The sequence below is a fragment of the Desmodus rotundus genome, chromosome 1 (assembly GCF_022682495.2).
Source record: "Desmodus rotundus isolate HL8 chromosome 1, HLdesRot8A.1, whole genome shotgun sequence".
NCBI lineage: Eukaryota > Metazoa > Chordata > Mammalia > Chiroptera > Phyllostomidae > Desmodus > Desmodus rotundus.
The window spans coordinates 157,129,582-157,145,108 of record NC_071387.1 but is presented as its reverse complement, the minus strand read 5'-3'; the positions used below and the strand labels follow the sequence as shown (position 1 = coordinate 157,145,108).

At 35.7% G+C, this 15,527-nt stretch overlaps 1 protein-coding gene across 1 annotated transcript in view; it reads left to right on the top strand.

Moving 5' to 3' along the window:
* Positions 1-15,527, top strand: part of RASA1 (RAS p21 protein activator 1) — a 111,421-nt gene that overhangs the window by 60,410 nt on the left and 35,484 nt on the right. Inside the window, exons 7-9 of the mRNA XM_024563613.3 lie at positions 2,066-2,118; positions 4,293-4,443; positions 6,733-6,811. Of these exons, the coding sequence (XP_024419381.1) occupies positions 2,066-2,118; positions 4,293-4,443; positions 6,733-6,811 (283 nt within the window). The remainder of the gene's footprint in view (positions 1-2,065; positions 2,119-4,292; positions 4,444-6,732; positions 6,812-15,527) is intronic.

Sequence of the window (15,527 nt, the reverse complement as noted above, 5' to 3'; positions counted from 1 at the left end):
GAGTATTTTAATATACCATTTGTTCATCTTCTAATTATCTTTTTTGGCAGATTTTTTTTTTTTTCCACTCTGTCAGCAGTAATGGGTGGAATTTAAGGCTTGCCTCTCAAGTATTTGCTCATTTTTTTCCTAATCATTTGAACACATAAAAATATTAAAATGAATGAATACTCCCTCTTGTAGTCACCTTATTTAGTTCCCCTCCCTTCCTTAAGTGAAGCAAATATTTTTCTGAATTCATTCTCTATATCTTTCTGTGTAACTGCAAAATAGGCTCCCAGTGAGAGCCTTCAAATTGTATTAGTTTGAAATTTCCCCACTACCTCTGTCAAGAATTACAAATTCTAATTAATGCCTAGAGGGGACATACAGATAATGTAAGCAAATGAAATGTCAGGTGTATATATTCCCATTTTTCTCAAATTACAGTAATCTTGATCTTTCTTACTTTCTCTCTTGAGAGAGATCAAAGTACATGGAACTGTTTCCTACTGTAAGAAAACAACACTGCAAGTGTGGTAACAAATGGCAGGCGGCACTCACTCTTTACATTAGGGAACACTGGGAAGTCAAAAGCTAGAAAAGTGTTTGCCTGTACTGTGGTCGCCACTCTAACTGATCTGTGCAAGGATTGAGAGTCTAGTGTTGTGAAATTCCGTTGTATTTCAAGAGCAGCTAGAAATCTATATTTTTAGTGCTATTAACGTAATACCATGTATTTATTTTTAAAAAGTCAAAATGTCAAATGCTCGTAAATATTTAAAACTATATCCAGTTTTCTCATAACATAAAGTATCCCACTTTCACTTAGAAATCTTTTTTTTTAATTTAATACCATTGTGACTGATCAATTTTTTGAACTTTAAACTTTTCATTAGGTATTTAGCATAAGCTAAATTTGCATTGTTGGTTTCAGTTTAATTTGTCAGCTTCTTTTAATTTCCTGAGGTGGAGACTGACAGTGAAATGTTCTCAGTAACATCCACGAGTGCCCTTTTAAGATTAAATAGGTGGTATAACATAGGTTTAGCTGTGGTTTTTCCAGCTCCCTATTTCCATTGTGTAAATGCCAAGTCCTGGTCATTTTATCTCCTAAAACATTTCTTGATTGTGTGCCTTCTTCTCATTATCTTAAACAACTGTATTCTAGGTTAGACACTTTTCATCTCTTTCCAGGATTTGATGTAGCAACAACCTCGAAGGTGGTCTTCCTTAATGCTTTAGTCTCTGCAGATCTGTTATTCCAGTAGCCAGAATCATCTACCTAAAACGCGTATCTGACTGTATCACTTTTTCCCTTAAATATTTTAACTGGTTCTCTGCCATCTTTGCCTTAGTAAATTCTGAAAGGATCCTCTGATCTAGCCCTTATATGCTTTTCTAGTCCTACCCTTTGTCATTTGTACTATTACACTTTATATCTTGACTATATTTATGATAACTTTCTACAGGCTTATTTTAAGTATATAGATACAAACTTGTAGCAGTCTAATTTGATAGGTCATCAGCTCAAATACAATTAGGAATACTAAGTCATTTTTTCCTTTCAGTTCTTGTTATGGTATTTACTTTTTCTCATCTACTTAATCTTATTTTCTGATTTTCAGTAAAGTATGAATCAGCCTGGTTTATTTTACTTGGAGAGAGAACTTATCACATACTATATAGAAATTCATTTTGAGAGAAATAAGAGAATTAGGTTCCTTTTTTTCTTTTTCTGGGTAATTCTGTGGTGGCCTCTATCTGTACCATCTCTCCCTCCTGATAAAGAGAAAAGAGGATGCTAGCTGTGATGTAAGGATGTAATAGTTTGTCATTGTCTGGATTAAAATCACCGGTGTTTTTACATTGGTAATTAATATGGAAATTGTAGTTCATACTAGATAGTCCCTGATTTTTCTTGCTTTATTGAAATTATACATGTTTAGAAAGTGTAGTAACATAGATGTAAAAGGAATTATTTTTTATGTCAGATTGAATTACACTTATGTTGATTGTTTAGTTTTGATTGTGTAACAGCCAAAAAGACTTTTGATTCACATATTTAATTTGTTCTCTTTTTAAGATGGTTCCATGGGAAAATTTCCAAACAAGAAGCTTATAATTTACTAATGACAGGTATTTGTATATTCACTTGCTCTTTTCTAATGCCTTTGTTTAAAAAGAAAAGAAAAAGCAATTTTTTATCATTTGTTTTGCCTTTAGCATTCATTTATATTTATGCATATTGTATTTTCTTGCCCAGCACAGAGAAAATGGTGTTTTTGGTGTTACCAGTTGAAAACATACATGCAGTATAATAACATTCAGTGAAGTATCTTTTCCTTCTGCCCTAGGCCCCTGTCCTCTTCCCCAGAAGAAGCACCAGATGAGTTTAGTTTTTCTGAAGTGTTCTAGTCTTCCTCACTCCTAAATACGTCCCCTGCACATACCACTCCACACACACTCACAGGAATAGGCAACATACTTTTTTTATGTTAGGGTGTATTTTGGGAGATGGTTTTATATCTGCGAATATAAATTTGCATTCTCCTTTTTAATGTATAAAAAGGGCTTTTCATTGTATAAATACCATAATTTATGAGCAGCCTCTTACAAAGGAACATTATGCTGTTTTCTTTCTTCTTCTTCTTTTTTTTTTGCTGTTCAGCTGCAGCAAATGTTATTGCATTTATCTTTGTGCACTTAAGAATTATATAATTGGGTATTATTTAAAATGTATTATTTTTTAATATTTCCCAAAACTCTGGATGTAGAGATAAGCAAAGTAAAAATTGACTTGTGTGGTGGGTTTACATTTAAAACAAAAATCGTCCTATCATCATCTTAATTAAACATTTAAGAGTTAATTAACTACCAAGTATTTTTACAGTAAACTGTGTCATATTGGGATATGAGACAAGTTTACATGGAATCTGTAATTGAGAAGTCTTAGTTCTTTAAACATTCAGAGTTCAGTAGTGTGTATATGTGGTGAATAAACTGCCAATTGTTAAATATGTTATTTGAGTGATTTTAAGCTATAAGGCATTGCATTTTAGTGTAGTTACTGCTTTGCTCTTTTGAACAATTTGAGGCAGTTTTAGAAGTGTTCAATTTTTTTGTGAGATGTAGGCTAAGTAGGTTAAAAATAAAAATTTGATAATGCTACATGGTACTAAGTAATAGAGACTAAATGCTCAACCAAAATGACATGCTATCAACTTTCAATGGGATCAAAATATTTTTTAGTGAACGTACTGAATTTTGAGTATCAGTTTAAGTGTGCACCACCGAATACTTACTTGCACTGTTGTTTTAGGCATGTAAAGGTGAAAGGACCTAAACTTAATTGTCTTACATTAGTTTTTATTTTCATTGGGTTATGTGCTCTTTCAAGAATCTGGTGATTTTTCTCCTCTAAAAAGTACACATAAACACTTGGACAGTTTTGCAGTAATTCCTAATCTGTATATTGAATATTCAAGTCATTTCATAATGACTTGATAGTAAGTTCTGGCTAGATGATTGGAACTGTTAGTAATTTACAGAAGAATTACATCTGATACTATGAGTGTTTATCGTGCTTTCCTAAAAGCAATCCAGTTCTGATCTGTATCATTAGGACTTAAACAGAGAAAAGGCAAGAGCATCTTAGTGTTGAGTCACGGCCGATTGAAGATACCAAAAAGACATCTCTAAAGTTATTATATATAAAATATTTTCATATTAATTTGCTTCTACCTGACTTCTCAGTACCATATCTATTGAATGAAATATAGTGCATGCGTATTGATTTTTATAAGGTACACAGATATTTCATTTGTTTTGAATCTACCTTTGTAAGCTTTTGTTACTATTTTATTATAGTTACTATTTTAATGTTTAATCGAAAGCATTGATGAAGTACAGAGTACTCCTAAACAAAATTCACTGTAACTTTTTAGATTCTTATTTATTGAGTGGGTTTGCAAACAGAATGTGGCAGTTTTAGCCAGTATCCCCTAACTGCTTAGATTATTTTTGCCAGCTTTGACAGGTATAGACATTATTAACCAGAAGTCACTGATGCAAACTTCTGCCCTGTATATTTATTTATTTAAGAAAGACAAGCCAACTTCCTGGGTAGCTGTGACTCATAAACTGGAAAATTTTTTTGGAAAGTACTAAAATTACCTTTATTATAAAACAAGTTCCTGGTGAAAATTAGTATATGTTTATGACTTTTGAATGTACTTTTGTAATTATAATACTTAACACTTTTTTTTCAATTTGATAATTAGGGAATAAAACTAACAGTCTAATTTTTACAGTTGGCCAAGTCTGCAGTTTTCTTGTGAGGCCCTCAGATAACACTCCTGGTGACTATTCACTTTATTTTCGGACCAGTGAAAATATTCAGCGTTTTAAAATATGTCCAACACCAAACAATCAGTTTATGATGGGAGGTCGATATTATAACAGGTAAGTTGTGAGAAGTTTTTAGTTTTCTTTTAGTTTCGGCAAAAATAGTTGAAATATCAATAATATATCATCCAAAATTACAGTTTCTGACTTTTGAAAATTTCGAGTCACAAGACCTTTAATAATTTAGTAGTAGTCATGGCTAAGAATTCTTTAGACTGTGTCCAAAATGAATATATATTAATTACTTGTTTCCTTCAAACAGAATGTATGTAATTTTTTGATTATTTATGCACAAGCTATATGTAGCAAATTTGCTAAATACATATATTATCTGTAGGACAGCAAAATCATCTAGGAAGGAAAATAAATTATTTTAGCATTGATATATTTCAATAGAAAAAACATTCTTAAAGAATAACTTGAGTCTTACTACAAATGTAATTGGGTTCTCAAATTGGTATTTCTTATATGTAATTATTGATTCCTATTTCTCACCTTTAAAATTCTAAGTAAACTTTTTGCTTGTCCCAAAACTCAGAATGGATTTTAGTCACTTAACTAGGTAAAATGTTAATAAACAAATCATATAGCAGAATGTCACCTTTTTTTTTGTATAATAGAAAATCATCTTTCATTTTATTTCTGACTATAAAGGTTTGCCCATACTGGATAATTCTAGAAGAGCCTTATTTTTCCTGTTTTGAGGTTTGCGTAAGATAAGATGCCACAGCATCATTCTCCATTCCATTTAGAATTTCTCTCAGTTCCAGCTCGACCTTTGAGTATATAGGGATCCAGTAACTGTTTTATCTGGAAAACACAGCATAACAAAACAAACAAACAAACAAAAAATACAAGTTATAGTTGCTTTTGAGAAGTTAAGTGGACAGTTAAAAAGTAAAAGATGAAAGATATGAGTGTAGACAGATGGATCCTTTTGCACACCTTACACATAAACTGCTAGTACTTCTATAATACAGTCTGATGTAGACATCCTCACTGAATAGCTAGCTAGTTGGAACTTGAGCTCTAAAGGAAGGTAAATTAATTTTGCCTATTGTCCAGTTTTTCTAGGGATTTGAAATATGTAAAACTGAATTCAAAACATACACTCTTAACTGAATTGATAAATGTCCATCTTGAGATTTTTTTAAAAGGTAAAATAATTTATATAGATTTATTGTAGGGGAAGTTCATTTAAGACACAGCCTTCCTTATAATACACATTTTGCAAAGATGCAAATTTTTCCTACATATGGAAGCAGTCTGTAAAATACAGGGCGGGGAAAAAGTAGGTTTACAGTTGTTTATATGGAAGATAATATAATAATTAATAAATAATAATACAAGACTACACTCTGTGTTTCGAGTATCACAACTGTAAACTTACTTTTTCCCCACCCTATATATATTCCAACTATTCTGTCAGCAGAAAGAACTATGAAAAAATTTAAGTTATTTATATCCAACCATCTGTATCTGTATTTCAATTGTAGCTATAGGAAGAACATGAAAAAAATCAAATGGTAGATTAAGAGACATGTTTTTTGGGCGGTCCCTAAAGTTCCCATTCTTATAGTGTACTAAAGGAATGTTTTAAATTCTAGGGTTTGAATATTCAGGATGATAACATGGCCTACTGATAATAGAGAAACATTTTTTTATATTTAAAAAATCATGTCATGTTAAAATTTGTGCTAATATATACAATGTCATTTATTTGTAGTTTTCTTTAAAATATTTCCCAAATATAAAGAATATTTGATAGCACTTTTAATCAAAGTCATCAAATAAGCCTTGCTATTGTAGTATTAATCCTACATGTAAGATTCGCTTCTGATCTTTTTTAAAAAATTTGATTTTGCTTTCACCTGCTATTTATGTTTTATAACCCAAGACCAAATTATTACTATTATAAAAGCAGAATATATAAATGTTTTGGTGGTAAAAATTCTTAAAGTTCACCTGAACTCACCACTTGCTAGTAAATTAATGCCATTTCTTCTCTGTCAAGTCTTCCTTTAAATCTAAGAAATACTGTTACTAAAAATTTAAAAAGTAGACTTTCTGTTCTTTTCTCAATAGTCACTCTTAAGTATGCTTATGGAGAATTGGAGTCTCTGACTAAGGTATTCTGAATGTAAACCTGTATTGGGAACATTATTGTTTTCCTAAAATAATGTGAATATTATGATCATATGTTCTATTAATATATTACAGTTATCTGCTTTTAAAAAAACTTGCTAATATATAATCTTTGCTAACAGGGTTTGCCTTTTTTTTCCCAAGATTTGCATTTTTTTATGAGACAAATTATGTCAGTATAGGTAATTTTTGTTTTAACAGCATTGGGGACATCATAGATCACTATCGGAAAGAACAAATTGTTGAAGGTTATTATCTTAAGGAACCAGTACCAATGCAGGTCAGTGTTGTTTTTCTTATTGTAACACTTAGCATTTTATTTCAAAACGCAATTTGGTGGTATGTTTACATACACACTCATGCATTGAAATTGGATAAAATTTAAAACTGTGGATTATTCAAATTCTTTTAGAAAGTACATTTTAAGAGAATCTCTTATTAGTTTTTATTTATGTTGGTTCTAGATAATTAGGAGGTCCTTGATGACTTTTTGAGAATAGAAGCAGTGGTGGGGGCATAAGCCAAATTGCACTGGGTCAAGGAGTGAGTTTGTTGGAGGCTAAAGTGGAGACAGCAAGGAGAAATCACAGCCAGGTTTATCTAGGTGACCTTGGAAATTAAAGAAGCTATATAAAAAATGATAGCTGGAAGGAAATATAGGGCCAAGAGTACATAAGCTTTTTATTTCTTTTTTTTATTTGTCTGTAGTTTTATGGTAAGTGAGTTTTGAGCATGTCTGTATACACTGAGTAAAGCCAGCTATAACAGGAGAGAGGCAAGGGTGGATGAGGGATCTACCAGGTCCTAGACAAGGCAGAGTGACCACTGAACACAATAGGAAAAATTGGCCTTGAACAAAGAGGGTCTGTTGAATATTAGTTCCTGAATGCATGGGGAGATTAATAGCCTCTGTTTCTTTCTCATCATACTTTCGGAAGTGTGGTGAAGGGTAGTGGCAAAAACAGGACATAGTCATGTGCTGCCGATGGTGGGGATGCGTTCTGAGGAATGCACTGTCCTGCAGTCTGGTCTTTTTGAGACCGTCATAGAGTGTACTTCCACAAACCTAGATGGCCTGCGCAGCGAGTTAGTCTACAAACAACATGAGATTAAATCGGCACAAGAGAAATGATGCAGAAGAGATGAGGTAAACATGAGATGTATGATGCTGCTGCTGGCGTAACACAGCATAATGTGTTAAAATAAACTTTTGTTAGTAAGTAGAAAGTGTACATTCTAAGCTAACAATAAAAGTGTAGTAAGTAAATTCATAAGTCAGTAACAGAGTTCTTTATTACCACATGTTGTTTACTGTACATAATTGTATGTGGTAATACTTTTATATGACTGACAGTGCAGTAGGTTTGTTTACAATTCCGTCATCACAGACACGTGGTAGTGTATTGTACCACCACATTCTGACCACTACAGTGTTCATGGCATCACTAGGTGACAGGAATTTTTTGGCTCTGTTGTAATCTTGTGAAACTTCCGTCATCATTGACCAAACTGGTTATGTGTGTGGTGCTTGACTATAATAGCCCAGGGACATAAAGAAGGGTTGTGAGAGGTTTTGTGTACCCGACTAAACTTGTGATTTCTACTGTCTCTAATGTCTTGATTTTTTTCTCTTCCTAACAAGTTAGTTTCAGATGGTTATACCTGAAACTCATTGCACTTGCTGAGGGAGGGAATCATTATTCTGATGCTTAATATAAATTCAAGAATTATTATAATCTCACATTTTAATACAGGGTTAGGCAAAAGTAGGCTTACAGTTACATGGAAAATAATACAAATATTAATAAATAGTAATACATGGATAAATTGTTACACATACTCACAGCTGTAAACCTACTTTTGCCCCACCCTGTGAATTTTGCTTTATTTCCTCATGCTTTTTTGACAAAATGTAAGGTCCACAAGAGCAGGGGTTTTGTGTTGTATTCCCAGTGCCTAGAATAGTACCTGACATTAGATATTTAACCAGTCTTCCTTGAGAATGGATGTCTGCTCTTCTGCAGGAAGTACCCACCTCACTGTCCGTATTATCACTATTCTCTCTTGATCTCATTGTGCTTGTTGCTATCTCCTCACCATTCTCTTCCTCTCTGCTTATCTGAATGCTGCTGGTTTAAGATTCATGAAGTTGTGTTTCCTCTTTGACACCTTCTTAATAACTCTGATTGGCATTGATGGTCCCTTTTGTTGACAGTTCTGGCAGACCTTGGCTGTTCACTATTTTAATTCATAACATATGTAAGACTATTTTTTTAAACCCATAGTGTTGTATATGCTTCCTGGAAACCACTACTCAGGGTCTCTTTAGTAGGGGTCAGAGGTACCTTCAAATGACAGATCCTGTGACCCATTCCCATTGCTATATCCTTAATTCTAATTCCCACTGGTTGTTAAGTTAATGGTGATTTTAATTTGTTCCGTAAGTCCACAAAATATATTGGTCTACAAATTGTCATTTTTCCCATCATGAATTTGTGTTTAGAATTTTCTGATTTAACTTTTACAATTAGAAAAATAATTATGTGGTCATAATAGCATTTGGCATCTAGAAAACTATTTTGTACTTAAGTTGCACAAGGTTTTTTAAATATAATTTTTAAAAAGATTTTATTTATTTATCTGTAGAAAGATGGGAAGGGAGGGAGGAAGTGAGGGAAAGAAACATCAATGTGTGAGAGACACATTGACCGCCTCTTGGACACCCCCAGCCAGGGACCTGGCCCACAACCCAGGCATGTTCCTTGACTGGGAATCGTACCAGTGACCCTTTGGTTCAAAGACCAGGGCTCAGTCTACTGAGCCACACCAGCCAGGGCTATAAGGTTGTTTTAATAATTACTTCAAATACACAGGGTGCCCCATACTTGCATGTGTTACCGTTCCAGACCTGAACAAACCTCAAATTGTTGTTTTTCATCTAAGTGCCTACTAATGCACTGAATACTTCAGAAATAACTGATGCGGATTACAAAGCAATTTGATTACTACCTAAAAACCATTATGTTCTTTGAAGGGTATTAGTTTGGGCCTGGAGTAAAAGTAGATTATAGTAGAAGTTTGGGAATCAAGACATTTACCTGTCTTTACCAGCATGATTATAACTATTAGAAAAGTCCTTTTATTAATTGAAAAACTGGTTAGCTAGAAAATCAGCTCACTTCCCCTGAGATGACCCTGCAAACCCTGACTCAGAGTAAGGAGCTGGAATAAAAGAGCAAGAGTCCTAGCCAGGTCTACCTACACTGCGGAACTAAAACTTTGTGAAACAGACATTAGACAAAAGCAGCAGTCTTTCGAGGCAATGCACCCCACAATAAAAATAAGTTTTTGAGAATTGTATGTTTTAGGCACTGTTTCTTAATAGTATTAATTAATATATATACATATTTTTAACATCTTCATGACATTGATACTGTAATTATGCCCTTTTTACAGGTAGGGAAACTGAGACCTGAGAGGATAATTAAATTACTTAAAGCATCAGGTTTTACCAGACAGGGGGCCTGGCCCTGAGTGGGTCTGCTTAGGGCCAACTGGTAATGTGTGGGTTCTTGATTTTGTATAGGAAAGATTTCACAACACAAGTCCAGGTGACTATGAGGGCACATTTATTAAAGCTGGGACAGTAAAACAAGAAAGGGCTTATCAGAGAAGAAGCAACAGGAGAGCCTAGGGTGGGCCGCCTTAGCTCACTGGGAATTCAGAGAAAAGCAGAACTTGGGGATGGGTTCCAGGCATTAGTCTTGAATAAACCGCCAGTTGCCCATTGCCATAGAGTTTAGGAGAAGCACACCTGTGGGGAAAGAAGTGGGAGAAGCAGAAGGGAAAGGGAGTGGTGAGGGTTGCTGCCCAGCAAGGAGGGCACACAGGCTGGGTCCTTTGTCTTGAAGCTTTTATCTCTCTTGTAACAGGGCAGCCTGGGGTCTGGTCGCTTGCTGCCATGTACAGACATAACAGGAAGATTCACGGAGAAGGAAAGAGGTTTTTATTAACAGAGTTAAGAGCCTTCCTACTCTAAGCCAACCTCTCCTGCAGAGCATGGAAATTCCTTTGTTGCCAAAAAGACTGAAATTCAAATCCATACCCAGAAGTTCCCCATAGTTGCTTATCTGTCCTTTTGGAACTCAAGAGAGCCACACAAATGGGTTTCTGTCCTCAGGCTCTCTCTTTCTGGTGTGCACTTGTGGGTTTAGCATTGCCATCACTTCTCGCAGTGCTCTCTCTCTCCTGGGGTCTGGTGTGTGCTGCCAGATCACTCCCTATGGTCGCACAGGGGAAGCCCCATCCATGGGGCCCCAGCACCCTAAGCTGCCTGCACCCCTTGGGCTAAGGAACCTCCCCAGCTCATGCCTCTCTCAGGGTGAGAGAGTGAAAGCAGTCCAGGACCTGTGCCATGAGATGCACAGGGTTGCAGTGTCCCAGGGCTGGTGCCAGGTAAGGCACACATCCTAGTGTGGGACTCTTCCTCTTTGAACTCTCTTCCAGCTGAGCGAGGCCTAAGCCCTGGGTGGGCTCAGCACCTGCTGGTCCTGCAAACACTTCCCAACCGGGGTGCATGTCAAGGAAGAAAGAGAGGCTTTTGCGTGCATTCTGTTTTAAAGTCCCCTCCCAAAATTCTATGCACTGTGGGAGTGTCCAGCTTTTCAACCAGTGTGTTCCAGTGTTGGCCGTGCTTGTCACAGTTGTCTTTGCCCCTCTTCTAGCCACCATTTTGTGGAAGGGGGTAGAAGTTTCCCAGCCGCACACAGGCACACAAAGGTCTTAGCCTGGGGTGGGACATCTGGCCCCTGCTGCTTGCTGACCCCCACCATACACATGTGTAATGACCTTTTTGGCCCCATGCAGCCTCACTACAAGCTTCCTTTGGCTGGGTCATGAGCTGCTCTGCTGCCGAGGTCCTGCATGCTGTTTACTGTTGCCTCGTGCAGCCTCCTCCTACTGTAGCTGTTTTAATCTGCTGCCTTGGCATTTCTCCCTGCTCCCCAGTGATTTGGCCCAACCCACCTTTTACAGTCTTACAGACAGGAATCTGGGAGGAGGTCTAGGGGGAGGGTTTCAGTAAAATATTCCTCAGTTGTCTAGGTGTGCCCTTTCAGGGTTGTGGTCTCCACTGATTGGTCAGTGACAGGGCAGAGGGCCTTGTCATCACCCACCTGATTTTGCAGCTGATTTTCTGGGCCTGGAGCTAAAATACAACTGAGATCTAGGTGTCATCTCTAGGGAGGTGGCCTTTTGTATCCGGCTGTAAATTGCCCAGCCAGTCTGTTCAACTCTGTCTCAGTTTCCTTATTCCATTTAGTGAGGAATTTCCCTAGCTTTTTACTATGCTGTTGTCATTCTTGATTCTTCTCTTTTTGTCCCACACTTTATACCCAAATTCTCAGGAACATTATACTGACTCTGTCTTCATAATACATCTAGAATATAACCATGACCAGAATTTGATTTTCTTTCTCTGTTTCTACCTTTGCTGCCTTAACACTGCACAGCAATCAGAGAAGTACATTTAAAATGTATCACATGTCAGTCCTCCCTTTAATACTTGTAGGTGTTCTACATTTCGTTCGCAGGAAAAGCCGAAGTCCTCGTGGCTTACAAGACCCAAGAGTGGCATCCCATAATACAATTTACTTGTTTATTATATCTTTCCCTCATTAGAATATAAGTTCCTTGCAGAGAAGGATCTTTGATTTGTTCACTAATGTATCTTAACTAGAACAGTGCCTGGCACTCAAACATTTATTGAATTAATTTATTAATGGAGTTTTCCTAGCCATTAAGTGACAAAAGCATTTGCAGTGGAGGTCTGGCTTCGAGACTACGCACCTAACTTCAGTGCAAAAGCTTCCTTCAGTGATTATCAGACTCTAGCCAATCAGATTATCTTCTTCCCTTGGAGAGGTGTATAAGACTTCCTCCTCCAGAACTGTGAAGAGTGGGCCAAGAAGCCTTCCCAACTGCTATCTGAAACTCAGAAAGTGAAGCTGTGTTCTTGCTCACAGTGTCTTCTAATATGTTAGAATCCTTTAGGATTTGTATATCTGTATATCAGCCCCAACCTTAATATAATTTATTAAAGACCTATATATTTTCTTGAAATCAGGTATTTAAATCCACATGTTCACGTAGTAATATGTCTTAAATAACAAACCACAAATATGCCCTATTTTGCAGCTGTGACTAAATATTATCACTACTGAAATAAACAATAAGTACAAATCAATATAAATAGGAAAGTAGTCATCACTATTAATCATTTGGGCCCAGTGTATCCTTTTAAGTTTTTTTTTATGTTCTGAGTCATTTTACAAATAATATGTTGAAGTAGGAATAAAAGTATAGTCCCAAAACAACTTTATTAGACAATTTAATACTAATTTAAATGTAGCAAACTCAAATTTTTGTTCCACCCATCCTGGGTTATAAATATAAAGGCTTACGTACCTGAAATAGGCAGTGTCTTCTAAATGCAAATAACTGTTCATCCACTGTTATGGGCCTGGAACATACACATTTGTAAATCCCAATTCCAGATTTCAGATACATTTCTATTAAGTTCTTGTTTATAATTACTCTGTTTCTTCTTGCACTTTCACTGTCAAAATGGACTAGTGAGTCCAGATTTTAAATATATCTCTCCTGGGTTCTAGTTTATAATTCTTTCTTGTTGTCCTATACTTGCATCATCAGTAGCAATACTTTTGAAAAATTTGATGACTCATTTTTGTTGGAGAGTACAGTCTTCATTGCTTCATAAGTTCAAAATATCTTTATGTTCAGGTTTATAAACAAACATCAATTAGATTGATCAATATGGTGAATTTAAAAAATTTCTACAATATGTCTCCTTCTAATAGCCTTTAGATACAAATTAACTTTCATCCACTTAAAATCATGTGAAGTAAATCTTGGTGCATGAGCATAAAAATTTTAAAAATCTCATTTCCTTTCAGCAGAACAGGATAATCTAAATTCTTGTCACAAAATATTGCATGATAGCCTTCCTCTTGAGTGACTAACCAATGGAAACACACACCATATTCCCGCTGCCCTGAAATATACATTGTTCACTCAGTAATTCTTGAGTTTTGAGAATATTTATCAAAGATATTCTGAAGAATTATAGCCTGAGACTTTGCTTATCAAAATACATTTCATCGTGACACTAGATGCCAGAGTGCTGCCATCGGTTTTTTTGCATTCATCTTCTGATTCTTTTAATAATTGTCTAACATACTCTTTTGTCAGCATTTTCTCTTTGCTGTTGTGAGCAGAAAATTGAGTTCTTCATTTTTAGCTTCAATGAAGATTAATAAAAAAACAGAACTAGCCTTTCTCCTTCCTTAAAAGATAATGCAATACTTGGCAACATAGTAAACAAGAGGGGGAGCATCAAAAGGGTAATGCAATAGAGATGATTTATTTCACTATCACATCATCCTCTAGGCCAAGTACTGGCAAACTCGTTCTGCAAAGCGCCAGATAATAAATACTTTAGGTTGTATGAGCCATTCAGTCCCTGTCTTGACTACTAAACCTGGTCTTTGTAGTGTGAAAACAGCCACAGGGCTATGTAAAGGAATGAGTGTAGCTATGTTCCAGTAAAATTCTGTGTCCCAAAATGATCCATGGGCTGAACTTGGCATACATGTACCATGGTTTTCCAACTCCTGCTCTTGAGTACATGTAGGAGTAGTTTTTGAGTAATCATGAAATGGTTCCTACGATGAAGAAACAGCAGACTGTTTCAAGATATAGGAAAAATAAGATTCATGAGAATCTCATGTCCTAGATTTATAAAAGCATCAAGTGGACTCATGAAATTTCTAGAGAAAAAGTCATAAAACATTAATCCATACAAATATAAGAACTGCTCCAAAAAAACCCCCCACAAAACTAAACAACTAAAATGGAGTCTAGTGTACCTGATGGTAATATTGAAGATTGATTAATTTTGGAAAGATGGTTAGAAAGGCATTCTTCTCCTTATATTTTCCTGATGTCATAGTTTTTTTGTTATTTGGGAGTGGGGGGTAGGCGGGTTAGACATTAAGACATGCATCCCTGAAAGTCACAGTGTTATGTAAAGTCATGCAATAAAAACCACATGGTAGTGAGAGAAGTGTGGTTAGGGATGCAACACCAGAAACTTCATCAGTGATGCTTAAAGATACGAACCTAATAAAAATGTAGCATAGTTTTTATACATGTTAAATGGTTAAGAAATAAACAATACAATAAATATGGCACTTTACCTTGTAAAAGATCTGGTGTGGAAGTCACCATTTGAAGGGTTTTGAATATTGTGAAGTGGCAGGAAGAGGACTATCTAAAATCAGAAGGCGTTATAATACTAGATGTGGATGGATGGGTATGGCATGTAAGACTTGGGGAACTGAGCGAGATCTGAGGTGTGTTTTGTGTATTCCCATGTCTCTCAAGCTCAGCTGGGTGCAGTTTTCTGCATTCAGCAGGTGTTCTTCTCAGATGTATTTGTACAGAAGCAAACAGGGCTTTGCTTTATGCTTAAATTGGTTCCTAACTTATTAGTATGTTGGGACAAATTTTTATGTTTTCAAAACAACATCGTTTGCTGTAAAACACAACAAAAACAAACTGTACAGTAGTCTCCCCACTTATCTTGAAGGAAATACATTTCAAGTCCCCTGGTGAATACCTGAAACTGCAGATAGTACCAAACCCTGTATATAGTATTTTTTCCTATACACATACGTACCTATCACAAAGTTTAATTTATAGATTAGGCACAGTAAGAGATTGGCTAATAACTAATAGATTGGCTAATAACTAATTTCATAACTAATCATGAAATAGAACAATTATAACAATATACTGTAATAAAAGTTATGTGAATTTGGTCTCTCTCTCAAGATATTATTTTGTACATTACTTACCCTTGTGATGGTGCGAGATGATACAGTTTCTATTTGATGAGATGAAGTGAGGTGAATGAC